Below are 20561 nucleotides of genomic sequence, written 5' to 3' on the forward strand. Positions count from 1 at the left end.
TGGATGTGAAGGCACGACTCCTTTAAGATAAAAACGGGGCTAAACAAATTGAGGTACTCGGCGGTTTGGAGTGCCAAGAGTCGTTTGTGGCTTTTTTGGTCGATTTGGACTCTGTGTAAAGTCGTCATTTGGCAATGTTCATGTTTTGAGGCAACGATAAGGTTTTCCGTTGCGTTTATGTCGAAGACATCTCGATGTATTTTGTTTCAAAAACATGCATAGTTGTGAAAAAGGACTTACATTTGTGCGGTTCTTTTCCAGCCATGTTTGTTGATATTGAGAATTTGTCTTCTGGGAAGTGACTTTGTTCCAAGTCAGACCTCCTTCCATCCGAAGTGGTTCTTTTGAGGGTCGAAGGGGACTTCTCCCTCGGACTTGAGAGTATTGGGACACGTTTCACTTGCACATGCACGCGCAAAGCAAGTGACGAGGAAAAATAGCGAGGGAAAGTGGGAAGAATGGGACGCAGCAAACAATCTGAACAAAGCCACTCTTGGCATCTCGTGAAGATTCCATTCCCAGAGGCTTAATACTCACTGTTCAGCAGCGCCTAAGCCTTTAGAATCTTTCTTACGTTTTGGCACTCGGGGACAATCTTCTGAAAACTGAACGAGTTGAGGGCAATACAGATAAATGTGACTTGTGTCTTGCAGACGTCGGCCGAGAATATCTTGCTACTGCGCGGCAGGAACCAGAGTTGCCTGCCGTTAAAATTGAGGAGGATCTGAAGCCTTATCACGTGAAGCAAGAGACAGAAGATAGGGAGCCTGTTGAGGAGGACGATTATTCAGTCTTGCGAGTGACCAGGGTCCGTTCAACCGCCGAAGATCAAGGTCAACCTGAAGATAACGGTCGGCGGGAGCTTCTAAGCATCAGCTCCCGTCAACACGTGGAAACGGAAGATGACGACACGTCTCGCTCCACAAACGTTGAAGGTGGTAACACATGTTCTCAGTGCGGCAAAACGTTACAAAGCAAGTATTATATGAAGTTACATATGAAATTCCATGCTGGTGAGAAGCCTTTTGCCTGCTCAATTTGTAGTAAAAAATTCACTACAAGTGGAAACTTAAAAATACACACTAGAACCCACACTGGGGAAAAGCCTTTTTCCTGCTCAGTTTGTGGTCAAAGATTCACCACAAGTGGGAGCTTAAAAATACACACCAGAACCCACACTGGCGAGAAACCTTTTTCTTGCTCAGTTTGTGGTCAAAAATTCGCCCAAAGTAGACACTTGAAAACTCACCAACTAACCCACACTGGCAAAAAGCCTTTTGCCTGCTCAGTTTGTGGTCAGAAATTCATCCGGCGTTGGTACTTAAAAATACATTCCAGAACCCACACTGGTGAGAAGCCTTTTTCCTGCTCAGTTTGTGGTCAAAGATTCATTGAGCATGGGATATTAAAAAAACACACCAAAACCCACACCGGCGAGAAGCCTTTTTCTTGTTCAGTTTGCGGTCAGAAATTCACCCGAAATGGACACTTGAAAATACACACATTAACCCACACTGGCGAGAAGCCTTTTTCTTGCTCAGTTTGTGGTCAGAGATTCACCCGAAATGGACACTTGAAAATACACACATTAACCCACACTGGCAAGAAGCCTTTTTCTTGCTCAGTTTGTGGTCAGAGATTCACCCATCGTTGGTACTTAAAAATACATTCCAGAACCCACACTGGTGAGAAGCCTTTTTCTTGCTCAGTTTGCGGTCAAAGATTCACTTCAAGTCAGAACTTAAAAAGACACACATTAACCCACACTGAAGAGAAGCCTTTGACCTGTTGACATTGTGGTGAAAAACAAAATATCTATATTGTCAAGTCATTTTTTATTTGTGACGCCCTTAATCACAAGAGTCTCAAAGGGCTTCCCAGGTTATTACACGGACATTTTTTCAGACTATTATTGGACATTAGAAATGACACACAAGAACCCACACTGGCGAGAAGATTTTTGCCTGCTCAGTTTGTGGTCAAAAATTCACTAAGAGTTGTAAAACATTCAATTGGTTAAGTATCATACAGTTCGTTTATTGGAAAATAACGGCCACAAAACCATTTGCCCTCCCCTTTTTTCAACCACTGACTGCTACCACGTCAAAAAAAAAGCCACAGGAAGGGAGCAGACTCCAGTTGTATCATAAAGATTTGTGACCCCAAAGTCTTCATATGGATTCAAAAGATTCAGGCTTTGCATATGCGTCATGTTTCTTGATAGATCTATTTCCTCGTGTGCCCGCATACAAGTTTTGCCTGTTATCAACAAGTATCGTTATTATAACAACAAGATGGCCGACCTAGATCCCCAGGGTTGGGGCTTGTTCTCACCAGAGCCCCAAAGCTTGGAGAGCTTGTGGTTCTCTCCGTCCCTGTCGTCCGGATGAGAACAATCCCTGTGATGTCCGCCGCCAAAAGAGATAGGAACCTTTATTTCTTCATCTTCCTGCTTGGCCACGTGCTGCTTCTCACACACTCCTCCCCTGAGGGTCTTTTTTGTTCTCAAAAGTACACAAAAAGGGTTATTGCAGCACCTTCTTTGGTGTTTTGGGTAAATATCCCATGTTGGCAGGCTATGAAAACAGTCCCTGATCATTGAAATGAGTCCATTATCTTAAAACCGGGTGCATTGATCATTACTGTTGACCTGTTGCATCATTTCTTCCACTTTCCATCACTGAGTGCTTGTGTCAACAATGTGTTTTATTCTTTCGTTTAATTCCATTTTCTTTGTCCTGTGAATAAAACGTAGTTTCATGAAATCAAACTGCATTATTTTTGGGTCGATGTTATTTTTCTTCTGGTCCGATCAATCATTATCCATATCAAATAACTCCAAAATCGATCATTTAAAGTTGTATTTAAAGTTGCATCTTTCATGATAAATGCTAGACGCGGGCTATTTCAAACGAATTTGTGTCGGAAACCGAGAGCACCGCCTACTGACCGAATTGGTAACCACCAACTTAGATTCCGAACCAAATAAATATAATTGAAAGCCATAGGGTAATGTTTTGTTATTATGGCCATGAAAGAGTCTGAAATCACGTTACTTTTGCCAGAATCGAAACTTAACTCTGTGTTGAGTCAAGATAAAACAGAAAAGGGACTTGGATTATCATGGACCAAAGTAAAGTTCTCACTGGAAAGCCATATGAACATAAGAAACATGAGGCTTTTATTCCAGTTGCTGCCATGAGCGACTCAACATACGCGCACCATGTGGTCAGCACCTCCGCTGGTTTTCAACATCGTTGGCAGCGCGCTGGAGACTGCCGACAAAAACGGGACATTGCTCAACACGCCGCACCTCGTGGAGTGGTTGCATCGAAACACGTTGCATCAACGTTTCAAGCTACATTACTTTACTTTAAATGAGTGTTTTTTTATATATACTTCATTTAGCACAACTTATATACATTTACTGGACTGTCTCAGAAAATTAGAATATTGTGATAAAGTTCTTTATTTTCTGTAATGCAATTAAAAAAAACAAATGTCATACATTCTGGATTCATTACACATCAACTGAACTATTTCAAGCCTTTTATTATTTTAATATTGCTGAATTTGGCTTACAGCTTGAGAAAACTCAAAAATCCTATCTCAAAATATTAGAATACTTCCTCAGACCAAGTAAAAAAATAATTTTATAACAGCAAAACTAAATCAAACATTTGAAAATGTCCATTGATGCACTCAGTACTCGGTTGGGAATCCTTTTGCACGGATTACTGCATCAATCCGGCGTGGCATTGAGGGCAATCAGCCTGTGGCATTGCTGAGGTGTTATTGATGCCCGGGATGCTTCGATAGCGGCCTTCAGCTCATTTGCATTTGTAGGTCTGGTGTCTTTCATCTTCTTCTTAACTATACCCCACACATTCTCGATGGGGTTCAGGTCAGGGGAATGAGCAGGCCAATCAAGGACAGTGATGCCGTGGTCAGTGCACCAGTTACTGGTGGTTTTGGCACTGTGGGCAGGTGCCAGATCATGCTGGAAAATGAAATCCTCATCTCCATAGAGCTTTTCTGCAGATGGAAGCATGTAGTGCTCTAAAATCTCTTGGTACACAGTTGCATTTACTCTGGACTTGATGAAACACAGTGGACCAACACAAGCAGCTGACACGGCTCCCCTAACTATTGCTGACTGTGGGAACTTCACACTGGATTTCAAGCAACTTGGATTTTGCTCCTCTCCAGCCTTTCTCCAGACTCTGGCGCCTTGACTTCCAAAGGAAATGGAAAACTTGCTTTCGTCTGAAAAGAGGACTTTGGACCACTCTGCAACTGTCCAGTGCTTCTTCTCCGTAGCCCAAGTCAGACCCTTCTTCCGTTGTCTTGAGTTCAGAAGTGGCTTGACCATGGGAATACGGCTATTATAGCCCATTTCCCGGACACGTCTGTGAACTGTGGCTTTTGATACCTGGACTCCAGCTTCCAAATTCTGGAAGCGCCTCTTCTTCACAATTTTGTTAAGGCTGCGGTCATCTCTCTTGGTCGTGCAGCGTTTCCGGCCACATTTTTCCCTTCCGACAGACTTTTTGGGGATATGCTTTGAAACTGCACTCTGTGAACAGCCTGCTCTTTGAGAAATTTCTTTTTGTGTCTTACCCTCCTGAGGGAGGGTTTCAATGATGGTCCTCTGTACAGCAGTCTTCCCCATACTTTAGTTTAGTGAACCAAGCTAAGTGCTTTTAAGGCTTAGGGAACCCTCGCAAGGTGTCCTGAGTTATTTAGATGATTCAGGTGATTAGTTGAATAGCCTACTTGTATACTTTTTCATGATATTCTAATATTTTGGGATAGGATTTTGGAGTTTTCTTAAGCTGTAAGTCAAATTCAGCAATATTAAAATAATAAAAGGTTTAAAATAGTTCAGTTGATGTGTAATGAATCCAGAATGTATGACATTTTTCTTTTTTTAATTGCATTACAGAAAATAAAGAATTTTATCACAATATTCTAATTTTCTGGGACAGTCCAGTATATACAAAGAGAGTTCGTGAAAGCAGCTCCTATATCTCGCAAAATATGCATTTTTTTTTATCCAACTGACATTGGGCACAGCTTACCTTCAGCACCGTGTTTTTGAGCTGAAGGTAGGCGTAACAGAGTTGAAATTTGATTGTTTTGAATGTTTTTTGGAATTCTCACAAAATCTGTGTTTTTGTCGTATTACTGTTAATAATCCGGTACTTCCTTTAGGTGTTAAGTCATGGGCATCTGCGACTGTCTTTTTCGTTTGGCAATTTATGGGCTTCAGCGCTTGCCGTAGATTCAGTCAATTTGTACGCGCTGGAGATGATTGCAGTCGCGAACAGATGCCCCTGACTTTTGTATTGTTTTGTTGACTGAATGCAGGCAATAAACCGAGTGATTGTGAAACCTTGTGTCGTGCGTGAAAGAGGGTCGTCACATACGGCAAACCAAAAAGGCGGCCGCACAGCCCATGCCTTAACAGCAGGGTTGGGTTGGGTTACTTGAACTGGATGACTTTCAATGACTTTTGGATGACTCCAATAGCTAATATGCTCATAAAAGACAAAAGAAACTCAATAGGAATCAAACGATGACTCACACCACATGGTAAGCTTTCTCTCCTGGCTTTGATCTCTTTGATCTCTGGCAAAACAAACATCAAATGCGACAGAAACAAAGTGAAAATAAATCCAAACATCATTTTTGCCCTTTTGTGTATTCCGTTATTCCCCGAGCTTGCACAAAATGGAGTCATTTTATTCCTATTTAGTTTCTCTTGTCTTTTATAAGCATATTAGTTATTGGAGTCATCCAAAAGTCACTGAAAGTCATCCAGTTCAAGTAACCCTCCCCAACCCAGCTTAACAAATGAAGGCGGCACCAACCTTTTTAACAGCAATGCAACAAAAACACGGATTTTGTGAGAATTCAACAAAAAAAAATCAATGAAATCAATCGGTTCCACCAGCAGGTGGCACTGTTGGACTCGTCATTGCAGGACACAAACACAAACGAGACAAAAATATTTCAGCAGGAATTTCAACATAACGAAAGTGAAGAATACACCCGTTACTGTTTTTTTTCTTTTCACCTATTTACAATTTCTTTTTTTTACAAATGTTGCCTTAACATAGTCGTTCACCGGACGAATCGAGTTATTTTGTCGCCGACCGATCTCGTCTTCTTTGGTTTTTTTTTTGTTGCTGCGTTCCCGAAAAGACGACAACTGAGATTTCCAACCTCCGACCAGGAGAAATGCTATGTAACACAACTTTTCAACCAGGACCTCACACCTCAAGTGTCTTTCTGATTATATTTCCCCGGTTGAGGGTTAAAAAGCCCTGACTTCCTAAATTATTAAGACGCTTTTTAGTCGTATCTGGTAGGATTGCCCGAAATACCCATTTTCTTGGACGCATCATATGATCCGTGCCACTTTTACCCACAATCCATTGCGGCGGGGTTTCGAATGAGAAGGTGTCATGGCTGCCGAACAACGGAATGTGGAGAAAGTCCTCTAGTCGACTTCAAACGACGTCAACTCGACACAAGTGTCACTTTGTGGTCCCTTTTAACCCCCAGTTGGAGATATTTTTCGTTGAAATTTGGAGAGAATGCGCTCCAGTGAGGAAGGACCGCGACGAGAGGACGCTTTTTCCAAGCAGCTCGGGGAAGGTTGGACATTTTTTTGCTTCTGCTACAATAACAATGCTTTCCAAAATTTTGCAGACTGGCCAAAAAGTCGACCATTGATATGAAAGAATAGTGTTTTTTTCATTCAAATACAACTCTTTTCAGCCTTTTACAGTAAACGACTCCGTTTTCACCTCCAGCAAATACTAAAAGTGCAGGAAATCAAATGAAGTTTAGCAGCAACTGGTATGAAGTCACATCCAAACTTTATATATGTATATATAATTTGTAACCGCGGTGTAGCCGTCCAACCTAAGATCCCCATTCGGGCTGGACTGCATGATGAGGCTTTTAATACAGTTGCTGCAAATGAAATGACTCACACACAACACGTGGTTTCCTACCATTGCTGGCTTTCAACACTATAAGGGGAATTAGCATTTTAGCACAACATGCAACGTCCGGCAAAACTAACACAAAAGGCGACAGAAACAAAACAAAAATAAATCCAAACAGCCTGACAACATCAATCACATTACCGTGCATGTAGAAAGATTAGTCAGCCGTGGTTTTAATCTTTACGATTAACTTTTTTCGGAGCACCAAAAGATCGTGGCTTACCGTTAGCGGCAAACTGTAGACTGCCAATTACAAAATCAGAATCCCAAACTTTACCCCATACCAGCAGGTGGCGCTGTTATAGCAGCCCCTTCACACACAAAGATCATAGGTCGTGGATGGGAACATCCCAAAATAGAACAAAGTATGTGCTAGAAGCAAGATAGCAACTTTATTTCAATCTTCAAAGAAGACAAAAAAAAACATTCCTCTGATGGCCGCTTGATTTTTTTTCCCTTTGGAGGTACTGGAGAGAAAAAAATGAGGCTTTGGAAGTGCTTGAAAAGTGCTCGTAATTGGCCATGAAAACCATGTATGAACCCTGTTTCCATGACTTCCTGTATATTTCATGTGCGGTCCCTTCCCAAGGTTTCTTCATTTTGCGCATCCTGACCTTTTTTGAGTCTTTCCTTGCCCTCTTGTAGCTTTCAGATCAGGTTGATGTGAGTTTCGTCACAAATTAATGCAAGTTGACTTGTGTGTTGCAGACATCGGTGAAGACCATCTTCCTCCTGCGTGGCAGGAACCAGAGTGTCCAGGAACTGTTTACAAGATACTCCAAATTGTGTTGAACAGAGCAGGTTGGTGGTTTTACTTTCCGCAACGTCCTTATTTCGGAGGACCGTCGTTGGGCGTGGCCCCCAAAAATACGCAGAGAGGAGATATGGCAAAAAGGGAAAGCTCCTTATTGTATTGCTCTAAACAATTCGTCATGGTTGCCCGCCCCCGGGTCAAGACTTCCACCAGATGTCTACACACAATAAGCTATTGTTTACTATTAAAAAAACTAAAGATAGAAATGGCATCAGGGGCGTGTCTGTGCAATGGATTCAAAGTGATTTGACGGGGAGGAAGCAATATGTGAAAATGGGACAGTTGTCGTCTGAATACTTGGACATCTGTTGTGGAGTACCACAGGGTTCTATCCTGGGTCCAAAGCTATTTAATTTATATGTTACCGATATATTTTTCATGTTTCAAAAGTATAAGATGAATAATATTTGCCAACGACACTAACATTTTCTATACCAATGATAATTATATTGATTTGATAACGTGCTATGATCATGAAGTCATTAGCCTAAAAGAATGGATGGATACAAATAAATGAAAAGTTTAAATAAAACCCAAGTCATATTCTTTGTTAATCGCAAGGCAAATCAAGATTTAGAAGTCGAAATGGATGGGAAATCTATTCTTTTTTCAACATTTTGTAGTTTGCATCAAACAGCTGTGTGGAATGTGGTGTCACCCCCAAATATTGAAACCCTTTATTTGTCCATTTGAAATCAAATCTTTCAATCACATCTCTTGGACATATTCCTGATATCATCGTTGTGTTGGAATTTCTTGTTAAATCAACACAAACTTCAATGAATCGTCCGACTCCAATTTGTGACCTTCCCAATCTCTGTTCATTCAAACAATTTGCTCTTTTCTGCATAGAAAGTTCTCAGAAGCCGGCATTTCACTCACAGATGGATTTGTTTCTAACACACAAATCACTACATCTCTGCACGCTTCTCCTTCCAAAAACCGACTCTTCTCATTCTCCCGAGTTGCTCAGCAAAGCATCTCCTTCGCCCCTTGGCTGGGTCCCATGGTCTCCCGTCCCGGAAGAACGGCGCGTCGACTCCTCCCTCCGCTTGTGGGCCCCCAGACGGCTTTTCACCTCTCTTTGCCCGAGAGTTGCCCCGCGTCAAAATTTACGGTCTCCTGTTCCCGGGAGAACGGCGCGCTGACTCCTCCGCGTCGGCCCCCAGACAGCTCGTCAAAATTGACTCCAGAAAACTTTGGCACAAGACACAACGAGTCCAACAGACAAACCCAGATTCAAACTACCATATTCCTTTAATTGCTACTGATTTGCTCTCATTCTTTAAATAGCCAGCTACTTCTCCATCTGTTTGAAGGCTCTCCAAGAGTGGTGGCATCGATAACGAAGGTTCTCTCAGCAATACCGACAGGTCGTCTCCAAACGATGATATTTTGTGTTCTTTTCCTCCTTCATCTCACATCCCCATTATTTGCTCATTTTGTCTTGTTGATTCCGTGAATGGTTCTATGCTTACTGCAAACAAGAGTGGGCTTAAACAGTCCCCTTGCCGGACTCTTCTTTTGATAGATAGATAGATAGATAGATACTTTCTTCATCCCCGTAGGGAAATTCACACTTCCAGCAGTCTACCCTGTTGTTTATTAACAGATGAACATGATGCCCTAGGGCTGCTTGTAGCGGAGCAGATGACGTCACACGCTAGTCCAAAAGTTCGACATCCCTCTGGCAGATGGAAATTGCGCCCAGGGATACGCCACCTCGTGTTAGCGGGTTCACCTCCTTTCGTGTCTCTCTATTGCGGCGCTGAAGCCGGATAGCTCCGGGTGGCTACACCTTAGCGTCCGGGATGCTAAACGTTAGCCAGGTTTCCGCAAAACACAGCAACTCTACTCCCTGTGCGCTTCGATGTTTTTCACCAGCACAGCCAGTTTGTCGGTCTTATTTGGTAGAGAGTTCACATTTCCCATGATTACGGACGGTACCGAAGACTTATAACGCCGCAAGCTGCTTAGCTAGCTCCGGCTCTTCTTCCACAATAGGCCCCCTCATCACGCCGGCACGAGAATTCTTCAGGGCAAGGAGTCGATTCCACAAATAAACACGTTTTTGGGCGCTAAAACCCATGTCCATAGGATAGAAAGTACCGTATTTTCCGCACTATAAGGCGCACCTAAAAGGCTTAATTATTTTCAAAAGCTGACCATGCGCCTTATAATACAGTACGTCTTATTTATGGATCAACATTAAATCACAAGGTCTCGTAACTTACGCAACAGCCGCCGACTCGATTTTCCCCCGAAGGCGAAGTCGTCCGCAGTGTATGCTGGGATTTATATACCGGCGTTTCATTGGCTAACCAATGTGTCAATCATCATTTGACTCGATCACTATTGGCTGAAGTTATTCGGAGCCTCGGATTGGCTAGAGGGCCAAAACAAACCCTGCAATTGGCTGAAAAAGATGTATCAATCATCCGTTGAATCGATCGTTATTGGCTGAAGTCATTCAGAGCCTCGGATTGGCTAGATGGCCAAAACAAACCCTGCAATTGGCCAAATTTAGCAATGGCGTAGCAAGCTTGCTAAACTACGCCATAAAGAAACATGTTTCATTAGTTTGTATTTGTAAATATTTGACCCTCCTGGATTTACTTCACTCACGGTTGTAAGAAGACCATGATTGCGTAGCATTGTTGAACGTGAAAACTTAAGTGAGTTATGCGGCTTTCTATTTTCCCGGTATCTTGTTTTAGTACGATCTTGATGTTGCTGTGATGAGTTGAGTGAATTCAACTCAATTCCAAGTGTTTATTGTCATATGCACAGTAAAGTTGCGAGCGAAAAAGAAAATGGAAACTAAGGAATGGTTGGCATTCCTTGAATCCCAAGACTTGAACCTTCCGAATGATATTTTGAGTGACATCGTACGGACACCGCATCCGCACGTGTCTACGACACGTATTTGCTTCTTTGCAAGCCTTGGGAATGTCAAGGGGGTAATCAGTTGGACTGAACCATCTGACTGTTTTGTCCACGTTCCTGTTGTCGCGCCTTATCATCCGGTGCGCCTTATCTATGGAAGATATAGGACCAAAAACTATTATTTGGGCGTGCGCCCTATAGTCACAAAAAGTGAGCGATAACAGGGGAGCTGCTGGAAAGGCTCGGTGGCGGCGCCGCTTTGATTCGAAGAAATCGGAGCCGTTTACTCTAAGCCGAGATTTAGGATTTTTATCGCTTATTTTCACCCGTTCTACAAATATTTGAGGGAAGCCAAAAGCTATAAGTGTTTGCTTGTAAGAAGCTCGGTTTCACCCTATGGAAAGCTTTTTGTGCATCCAAGCTCCGTAACATCGAGGGTTGGCTCTCGGATTTTGTGCTCGTAATTATGTTTAGTATCCTGCTGATATTGTTTGCGCCCCGTCTTCCCGGAATAAACCCCGTTTGATCCATTTTTAATTCATTAAGCTATACATTTCTGCATTCTTTTTGCCAGTATGCTTGTGAGAAATTTGAGATGGTTCGAAAGTAAAGTAAGTGGTCTCTAGCTTTCACACGAATTTGGGTCTTTTCCTTCTTTCTGCAAGACTGTTACGATGGCTTCCGATTTGAGGGATCTCCTTTTGTTGGCGCATAGTTAAATACTTTATGCAGTACCGCTGTTAATTCTTCCTTAAAGCTTTTGGAGAACACCCCCGGGAATCCATCCCTTCCTGGGCTATGGATTCTTCTGGTCTCGTTGTTGGCTCCTCCGTGTTAGCATGTAGCTCCTCCATGCCTTCCAGCCTCCGCTCCAGCGACAAAGTGCGCTCCAGAAGTTCTTCTTTTTCAAGTCTTGCCACGGCAATCTTGTTCCCACCGGCTGCTTCGGTGTGTTCTCGCCTTCATTTAGGGATTTGGCGGAGGATGGCCGAGTGGCGTCCCTCGTCGACCGATGACATTCCTTCTGCTCCCTCCGTCTTTTTCTCCTTAGCGCCCGTTTCCTCAACAAGTCTCCCCTCCTTGACCGTGTTTTGTTGCAGTGTTTTTCTTTGATATGAGCCACAAATTGTAGCCTTTCTCTCTTTCTCCTTGTATGTATTACATTTGTCTTTGGTGGTTTTTGCCCGAGCGACTTTCCTTGCTGCCGTCTACCTCGTAGCGCCGCCGGAAGTCCCTCCGGCCCCTTTTTATCCTCTAAAAACGAGCATTTCATTCCCAGGGGCCTAATACTTACTGATCAGCCGCGCCTTAGCCTTTAGAATTTTTTTCACGTTTTGGCACTCGGGGACAATGCTTCCGAACGAGTTGAGGGCAATACAAATACACGTGACTTGTGTCTTGCAGACGTCAACCGAGAATATCTTGCTACTGCGCGGCAGGAACCAGAGTTGCCTGCCGTTAAAATTGAGGAGGATCTGAAGCCTTATCACGTTAAGCAAAAGACAGAGGATGGGGAGCCTGTTGAGGAAGAGGACGATGTTCCAGTCTTGCGAGTGACCGGGGTCCGTTCAACCGCCGAAGATCAAGGTCAACCTGAAGATAACGGTCGGAAGGGGCTTCTAAGCATCAGCTCCCGTCAACACTTGGAAACGGAAGACGACGACACGTCCCATTCCGCAAACGCTGAAGGTGGTAAAACATGTTCGCAGTGTGGGAAAACCTTTCGAAGCAAGTATTATATGAAGTTGCATATGAAATTCCATGCTGGGGAAAAGCCTTTTTCTTGCTCAGTTTGCGGTCAAAGATTCACTTTAAGCGGACAATTAAAAAGACACTCCAGAACCCACACTGGCGAGAAGCCTTTTTCCTGCTCAATTTGTGGTAAAAAATTCACCCTGAATGGGCACTTAAAAATACACACAAGAACCCACACTGGCGAGAAGCCTTTTTCTTGCTCAGTTTGTGGTCAAAAATTCGCCAGAAATGGACACTTGAAAACTCACCAACTAACCCACACTGGCAAAAAGCCTTTTGCCTGCTCAATTTGCGGTCAAAGATTCACCCAAAATGGGCACTTAAAAATACACACTAGAACCCACACTGGTGAAAAGCCTTTTTCTTGTTCAGTTTGCGGTCAAATATTTGCCCAAAATGGACACTTGAAAATGCACCAACTAACCCACACTGGCAAAAAGCCTTTTGCCTGCTCAATTTGCGGTCAAAGATTCGCCCGGAATGGGCACTTAAAAATACACACTAGAACCCACACTGACAAGAAGCCTTTTTCTTGCTCAGTTTGTGAAAAAGGATTCACTACAAGTGGAAACTTAAAAAGTCACACAAGAACCCACACTGGCGAGAAGCCTTTTTCCTGCTCAGTTTGTGATAAACGATTTGCCCAGAGTGGGGACTTAAAAAAACATTCCAGAACCCACACTGGCGAGAAGCCTTTTGCTTGCTCAGTTTGTGGTCAAAGATTCACCGAAAGTGCGAGCTTAAAAAACCACATTAGAACCCACACTGGCGAGAAGCCTTTTTCCTGCTCAGTTTGCGGTCAAAGATTCACCCAAAATGGGCACTTAAAAATACACACTAGAACCCACACTGGCAAAAAGCCTTTTTCTTGTTTAGTTTGTGGTAAACGATTTGCCCAGAGTGGGGACTTAAAAGTACATACTAGAACCCACACTGGCGAGAAGCCTTTTTCCTGCTCAATTTGCGGTCAAAGATTCACCCAAAATGGGCACTTAAAAATACACACTAGAACCCACACTGGCAAAAAGCCTTTGACCTGTTGACATTGTGGTGAAAAAAAAAATATCCATATTGTCAAGTCAACTCATTTCTATTTGTGTAGCCCTTAATCACAAGAGTCCGCCGCCAAAAAGAGATGGGAACCTTTATTTCTTCATCTATCTGTTTGGATATGTGCTGCTTCTCACACACTCCTCACCTGAGGGACTTTTTTGTTCTCCAAAGCACACAAAAAGGGTTATTGCGACAACCTCCTTGGTGTTTTGGGCAAATATCCCATCTTGGCACGCTTGTAAAAAATCCCTGATCTTTGAAATGAATCTATTATCTTCAAACCGGGTTCATTGATCGGTACTATTAACCTGTTGCATCATTTCTTCCACCTTCCAACCCTGAGCGCTTGTGTCAACAATGTGCTTTATTCTTTCGTTTGATTCCATTTTCTTTGTCCTGTGAATAAAACGTAGTTTCATCAAATCAGACTGCCTGCATGATTTGTGGGTCGATCAATCATTATCCATATCAACAAACTACAAAATCGATCGATTAACGTTGAAAATACATTGTGTTTAAAATTGCACCCTTCACGATAAACGCTAGACACAGGCTTTTTCGAATAAATTCGTGTCGGAAACCGGGAGCACCACAGAAAAGGGACTTGGATTTTCCTGGACCGAGATGAAGTCTAGACTGGAAATCACCATGACCACGTTGTAAGACAACATTAAACTGAAATATGAACTATTCTAAGTATATACAAGACGTGACCCATCAGTGGCCCAATTTGTTCCCCCTTTAACAATCAAAACTAATAATGTTCAATTTAGTTTGATGCTTCAACCTTTGGCATTCAAAATATCAAGATTTCATAGTATATTCATCCCTGAAACTCTCAATCTGACGTCGCCAACCAAGGACATGGTCTTGCAGCCATGAAGTTCCACCAGAGTACGTAACGTCCTGAAAAGGTTTACTCCAAAACACACCGTAATGGATTGAAAAAAAAACAGTCGAAAGGTATCTCTACCTTTTCAGCCAATCGCGGCTTGGCTTGTCGGTCCTCAGCCCGCGTCAGCCTATCCCGGTCCGTATTGCTAAAATCGACAACGCCTCTTTTATTTGCCAAGAACTCTAGCCAATGGTGACCGCTTCAAATGATAATCGACGCATTGCTCGGCCAATAAAATTCGAAAAAAGTCGAAGATGTTTCGATTGTATTGAAAGAAACCCTGAAATAAGTGTCGCCACCAGTGATATATTTTACGCCCCGTTTTTACGCGCACGTATGGAGAATCGGGATGGACGCGGGACGATCATTCAAGCGGTCAAAATTCTCGCAATGTCCGAGAAAAATTGGCACGAATAAAATACACATTTGCAGAGATTTTCGAACTGTAAACCGGTCTTCTCCAAATAGCCACTTTTGGAAACACCCTAACATACCCGTAGAAACATGTCTTTTGAAGTTTAGGATCCAATTTTTCACTGAACCAGGTAAGGCTTCAAGCTATTGTCTCACCTGTTAGGACACCCACGCTACACTCATTTGCGGGCATTTGATTGCAAAAACAAATTCAGGCGAGAAAAAAACCTTTCTATATCTGTGTGTTCCAATTTGGATGATTTAATGTGAGTAGAACTTGCAATGGGCACAAAATGTTATGTACATATACATTGAAGGATTTTATAGTTCATACGATTAAATACAAGTTACATTTATCGAGTTGGGGCGGCAGTAGCTCAGATAGATAGATAGATAGATAGATACTTTGTTCACCCGCTTTGGGAAATTCACATTTCCAGCAGCATCCCTGAGCTGAGAACCATCGAAAATAACACGGGAGCTGCTGGACTGGCTGCCATTCGTGACGGCGCCGGAAAAAAAGATTCAATTTGAATCATGTACAAACAAACAAACAAAATATTTATGGAGGTAGGGCGATCGTTTGAGGATAAAGGGATCTCAGTTCGAATCCCGGCTCGTCCGTGTTACATGTCAAAGTGTCCTCGGGTAAGACACTGAACCACTAATACCCCCAATAAGCAGATTAGCGCCCTACATGGCTGCACAGATCACGGCCGCTAATGTGAAGCACAATGTGAAGCGCTTTGGGAAGTCATTGACTTGAAAAGCGCTATATATAAATGCAGATCATTTCATTTCAATAGTTGTACGCACTACTCCTCTTTTTTCACCTGTAGCAACTTTGCTGCTTGCACCAACCTTCTTCCGAGGCATCATTAGGGCTTAAAACACTCCCTTCACCACTTTTGAAAAACGAAAGCAGAGGAGTGCGCGTTGCCGAACAGTTCTTCAGGAGGGGTGGGGGCAATCTACACTTGTACGCCGCTCAAAGTCGCCCCTAGCGTACCGGCGTCGGAACTCCGATTTTTGGAACGAAAGGCCGAGCAAGAATTTCTCCAAATTTTTGGTCGAGAACCGATTTGTTTGAACTGAGAGGCGTTCGAAAGCCCAGCTTCCATTGTATACGTATATATATATATATATATATATATAATACACCGTAAATTCCGGACTATAGAGCGCACCTGATTATAAGCTGCACCCACCAAATTTTGGGAGGAAAATCGATTTTGTACTTATACAGGCCGCACCTGTATATCAACAGCACGCGCCCACATCAAAAGATGCAACACAGTCACAAAACTAGCCCAAACCCCGGCTTTGAGTCTCGCGATTGAAGCTGAATATAAAGTATACAGTCCAAAAACCACAGCCGGCAAAATGAACAGTTAAGTGTGAGGTGCTGTTTAATGTTTACTGTGAGAAGGAAAATTTAGGCTTCAGCAGTCGCAGTATCCGCCCTAACACGGTATTAGCCTTAAAAGAATTATTACCTACGGTAGCTGCAGCCTCCCCTTCGTATACTGGGTCTGTTGACTCACTTACAAACAACTTCAATACTGCTTTGGTTAATGTTCTTGATTCTGTGGCGTCCCCAAAGTATAAATTCCGACCCAAGAAGAATACACCTTGGTTTGCTGAAGAAACCAGGTTACTCAAACAAGGTTGCAGAAAACTTGAACGAAAAGCTGGAGGTCTTCCAACTTGCCTGGTGTGACAGCTTGCTGAAATATAAAGTAGCTCTTGCCTCAGCTAAAACATCGTTTTAGTTTAAGATTATTGTTATACATGAGAATAATCCGAAATTTTGCTCATGATTTATGGAGTATTTTAATAAAAAGATTCAGCTCATCAGGAATGAAATCTTAAATGAAAGCCCTTCAACTTTGTCCTACCTTAAAGATGTGGAGGTGTTAGGTAAGGACAGTGTCGGCGGTTGTCCGCTTTCAATGATTTGTCCCTTGATAGTCTAACACAGATGGTCAGTAGGGCCAAACAAACTACGTGCCTGCTCGATCCGTTTCCAACGTCACTGGTGAAGGATCAGTTTGGGATCTTAGGACCATCAGTTTTAAATATTATTAATATATCGCTATCCTCGGGTATTGTTCCAGTAGCCTTCAAGTCTGCCGTCATTAAACAATCGCTTAAGCGACATAACCTTGACCCGGAAAGCCTGGGTAATTATAAGCCAGCGACAAATCTGCCATTATTTGCAAAATGACTCGAAAAGTTCATTGCGCAGCAGCTAAATGACTTCATGTCAGTAAAAAACCTCTTTGAAACTGTCCAGTCAGCATTTAGGGCAAAACATTCTACTGAGACAGCCCTTGATAAAGGAACCAATGATCTCCTTTTAACAATAGATTCTGGTGCCTCATCAATGTTACTGCTGCTGGATCTCAGCGCTGTTTTTGATACGGTCGACCACAACATATTATTGATTCGTCTAGAACGCGTTGGTATCTCAGGAACTGTACTCTCGTGGTTTAGGTCCTACCTGTCAGACAGGATGCAATGTGTTAACTATGGCAATCTGACCTCTAAACAATCTAATGTCCCCTGTGGTGTTCCTCAAGACTCTGTACTTGGCCCCCTTCTTTTTAGTATTTTTATGCTTCCGCTTGGTGACATTATCCGCAAGTATCATATTAGTTTCCATTGCTATGCAGATGACACTCAACGGATTGTGCCACTGGAGACAACTGGACAGTTACGTTGTAGAAATCTGGAGGCTTGCTTTACTGATATTCAAATATGGATGTCACTTCATTTTTTTACGCCTTAAGCCAGAAAAAACTGAAATGTTGATTATTGGTCCAGCTCAATGTCGACAGTTGTTTTCAAAAACTACCCGCAACCTAGACAAATGTGACTCAGTCAAAAATTTAGGTGTTATATTTGATCCTAATCTGATGTTCAGTTACATGTGAAAAATATGACTTCGAGTAGCTTTTCTTCCACCTCCTTAATATTGCAAAGATGCTGTCTCAATCAGATTCACGGGTTTATGATTTCTCGGCTCGATGACTGTTATGTATCGCTTTCTGGTCTCTCGAAGTCTGGCATCAAAAGATTGCAGCTGGTTCAGAATGCGGCAGCTCTCGACTAAGACCAAAAAGTTTGAGCATATTACTCCTGTATTGGCCAACCTGCAATGGCTCCCAGTCCGCTTGAGATGTGACCTTAAGGTTCTCTTATTAACATAGAAATGTTTGCATGGATTTGCGCCCTCTTATCTCTATTATCTCTGTGATTTGATTCCCCCCTATGTTCCTATATGGAACCTCTGCTCTGAAAATGCCGGTCTAGCAATGATGACTCCGAGAGCCAAAAAGAAGTCTGCTGGCTGGATAGCGTTGGTCTTTTCGGATGAAATGAGTTGAATTGATTGACAAGATTATCCAATTGCTACTTATTTAGAAACAAAGAGAAATGTTGTTCAAAATATTTCATAGGATTTACCCCATATACCAGCTCAGTAGCCTAGATGGTAAGGCGCCCGCTTTGAGACTGGGAGGTCGGTGGTTCGCGCCTCGGCCGAGTCATTCCTAAGACTTAAAAAGTGGTCGGCGGCGCCCTCTGTTGGCTGCGACTGCATCGGCTCGCTACAACGGGTCAGGTGTAATCGACATTTCGTTCTGTGTACATTGTTACACATAATGACAATACAAGGAAATTATTATTATTATTATTAATATTATTATTATTATTATCAAATTGCTAATTGCTAACAGGTCTAACAAAGAGATTGTTGTTAAATGTACAATTTGTTCATCTGATCCCGAAATTCTGTAGGAATAATCTTAGAAACTTCGAAAAGTCCGTTTCTGTAGTCTGGGATCTGTGCGCCGAGGACCCCTCCTTTGGCTGCCACCCGGCTTTCTGTGCTCCCGTCTTTGTCCAGGCCGTAGAAAAGAGGACCAGCTTTTCCCTGAAATTTTGACCAAATTTGGTCTTGTTTGTAAGATAATACTCATTTCAATGATCAGGGACTGTTTTCATAGCGTGCCAACATGGGATATTTGCCCAGAACACCAAAGACAGGTTGTTGCATGAACCATGCTTGTGTACCTTTGAGAAAAAGTCCCTCAGGGCAGAGGAGTGTGTGAGAACCAGCACATGGACAACCAGGAAGATAAAAAATAAAGCTTCCTATCTCTTTTGGCAGCGGACTTCACGGGGATTGTTCCCATCCGGACGACAGGGACGGAGAGAAGCACAGGCTCTCTAAGCTTTGTGGCTCTGGTGAGAACAGGCCCCAACCCTTAAGATTTAGGTCGGCCATCTTGTTATTATAATCATTATAATTGTTGAGAAGAGGCAAAATTGTATGCGGACAAGAGATGAAATAGATCATCCATCAAGAAACATGACACAAAAACAAAATGAAATGTTTTTGATTTCACTACCGTTTCGGTTCACAATTTGAACCTTCCGAATGATATTTGGAACGATGCATTTGAGTGACATGGTACAAACAATGTTTCTGTACATGTCTGAGACACGTATTTTCTTCTTTGAAACTTTGGGAATGTTAAGGGGGTAATTGGTTGGACTGAACCATCTGACTGTTTTGTCCACGTTCCCGTTGTAAAGCCTTATCATCCGGTGCGCCTTATCTATGGAAGATATAGGACCAAAAACTATTTTTGGGGGTGCGCCCTATAACCCGGTGCGCCCCGTAGTGCGGAAAATACGGTAAATGCTTCGGGGCGTCGTCCCAGGAAAGGCCTAGACGGGAGGCCAAGCTCTGCCGTTTGTTCCTCTGTTTCTCCAGGTGTTGTTTCTCTCTTCTTTCAGCTCTTTCCAACCTTTTTGCTAAACATTCAAATCGTGAACTTTCATGTACAGGAGCGATGCGTTCCTCGAATTTCAACTTATTAACCGATAGCATTCGGAGTTTTCCATCAAAGCGTTTTGTCCGTTTAGACAAGAAACTTCATGCCAGAAGTATCGGTGTTCCTAGATTGGAACCTTCCCGTTTCGGTAACAAAAAGGGTCATAAAATGACGCTTCAAAGTGTAGAATTGATGATCGAAACAATCAAACTCGTTTATTAAAGTAAAGCGAGCGCATCAAAACGAGGCAAAATTGCGTTCTTGGATTTCAATGATAATATAATCCCACGGACTGAAGCGTCAGCCTCTCTCTTTTACCGTTTCCTAGATTTCTGATTGGAGGATAGAATAAAACACGTGCACCAAAGCGCATTCTGATTGGTTGAGACAGGAATGACATATTTCAATGCAGTGTATAATGTTGGTCGGTCGACGGCGTGCGAGTAAAATAATTGATACATCACAGAAGTTCATTGTTTGAAAATAAATGGGAGTCTTGAGAAAATGACCAGTGGCCTCCAAATTGTAGAGACAAAGTTCCTTTGTCTTGGGAATCTTATGCTCCTGTCCTTGGGCAGTACGGGTCAGCCAAAAGGAGTTCTGTGCACCCGTTTGATAACAGGAAGCCCACCGGTCGCCTCCAAACTGTAGAGACAAAGTTCCTTTGGCTTGGGAAGCTTGTGCTCTTGACCTTGGAGGCGTTCGCTCCGAAAAGCAACTCGAAAACTTAACTGTACAATTATTGAGTCAATATAAATGTATAAAAGTAAAAGTATAGAATATAGTATGAAGGGCAACCTTAGACCAAAATTTCCCTTACAGTTGGCAAGGGGGAAGATGGAAGAAATAGAATAGAATAGAATATACCTTTATTGTCATTG

General features: G+C 42.7%; 3 protein-coding genes across 3 annotated transcripts in view; 1 reads left to right on the forward strand and 2 right to left on the reverse strand.

Annotated features, from left to right (window-relative positions):
- The window catches only part of LOC148368227 (uncharacterized), a 66363-nt gene extending 52336 nt beyond the window's left edge, over positions 1 to 14027 (forward strand). The window contains exons 5-6 of the mRNA XM_088329633.1: positions 1236 to 1777; positions 12138 to 14027. Of these exons, the coding sequence (XP_088185759.1) occupies positions 1236 to 1777; positions 12138 to 13517 (1922 nt within the window). The 3' untranslated portion in view covers positions 13518 to 14027. The remainder of the gene's footprint in view (positions 1 to 1235; positions 1778 to 12137) is intronic.
- LOC148368215 (uncharacterized) overlaps positions 1 to 20561 on the reverse strand; it is a 359448-nt gene that overhangs the window by 283003 nt on the left and 55884 nt on the right. The window lies entirely within an intron of this gene.
- Positions 1 to 20561, reverse strand: part of LOC148368220 (uncharacterized) — a 306344-nt gene that overhangs the window by 215107 nt on the left and 70676 nt on the right. The gene's annotated exons all lie outside the window — the stretch shown is intronic.

The sequence above is a fragment of the Urocampus carinirostris genome, chromosome 3 (genome assembly GCF_059441175.1).
Source record: "Urocampus carinirostris isolate Australia breed hairy pipefish chromosome 3, RoL_Ucar_1.0, whole genome shotgun sequence".
NCBI classification, from domain to species: Eukaryota; Metazoa; Chordata; class Actinopteri; order Syngnathiformes; family Syngnathidae; genus Urocampus; species Urocampus carinirostris.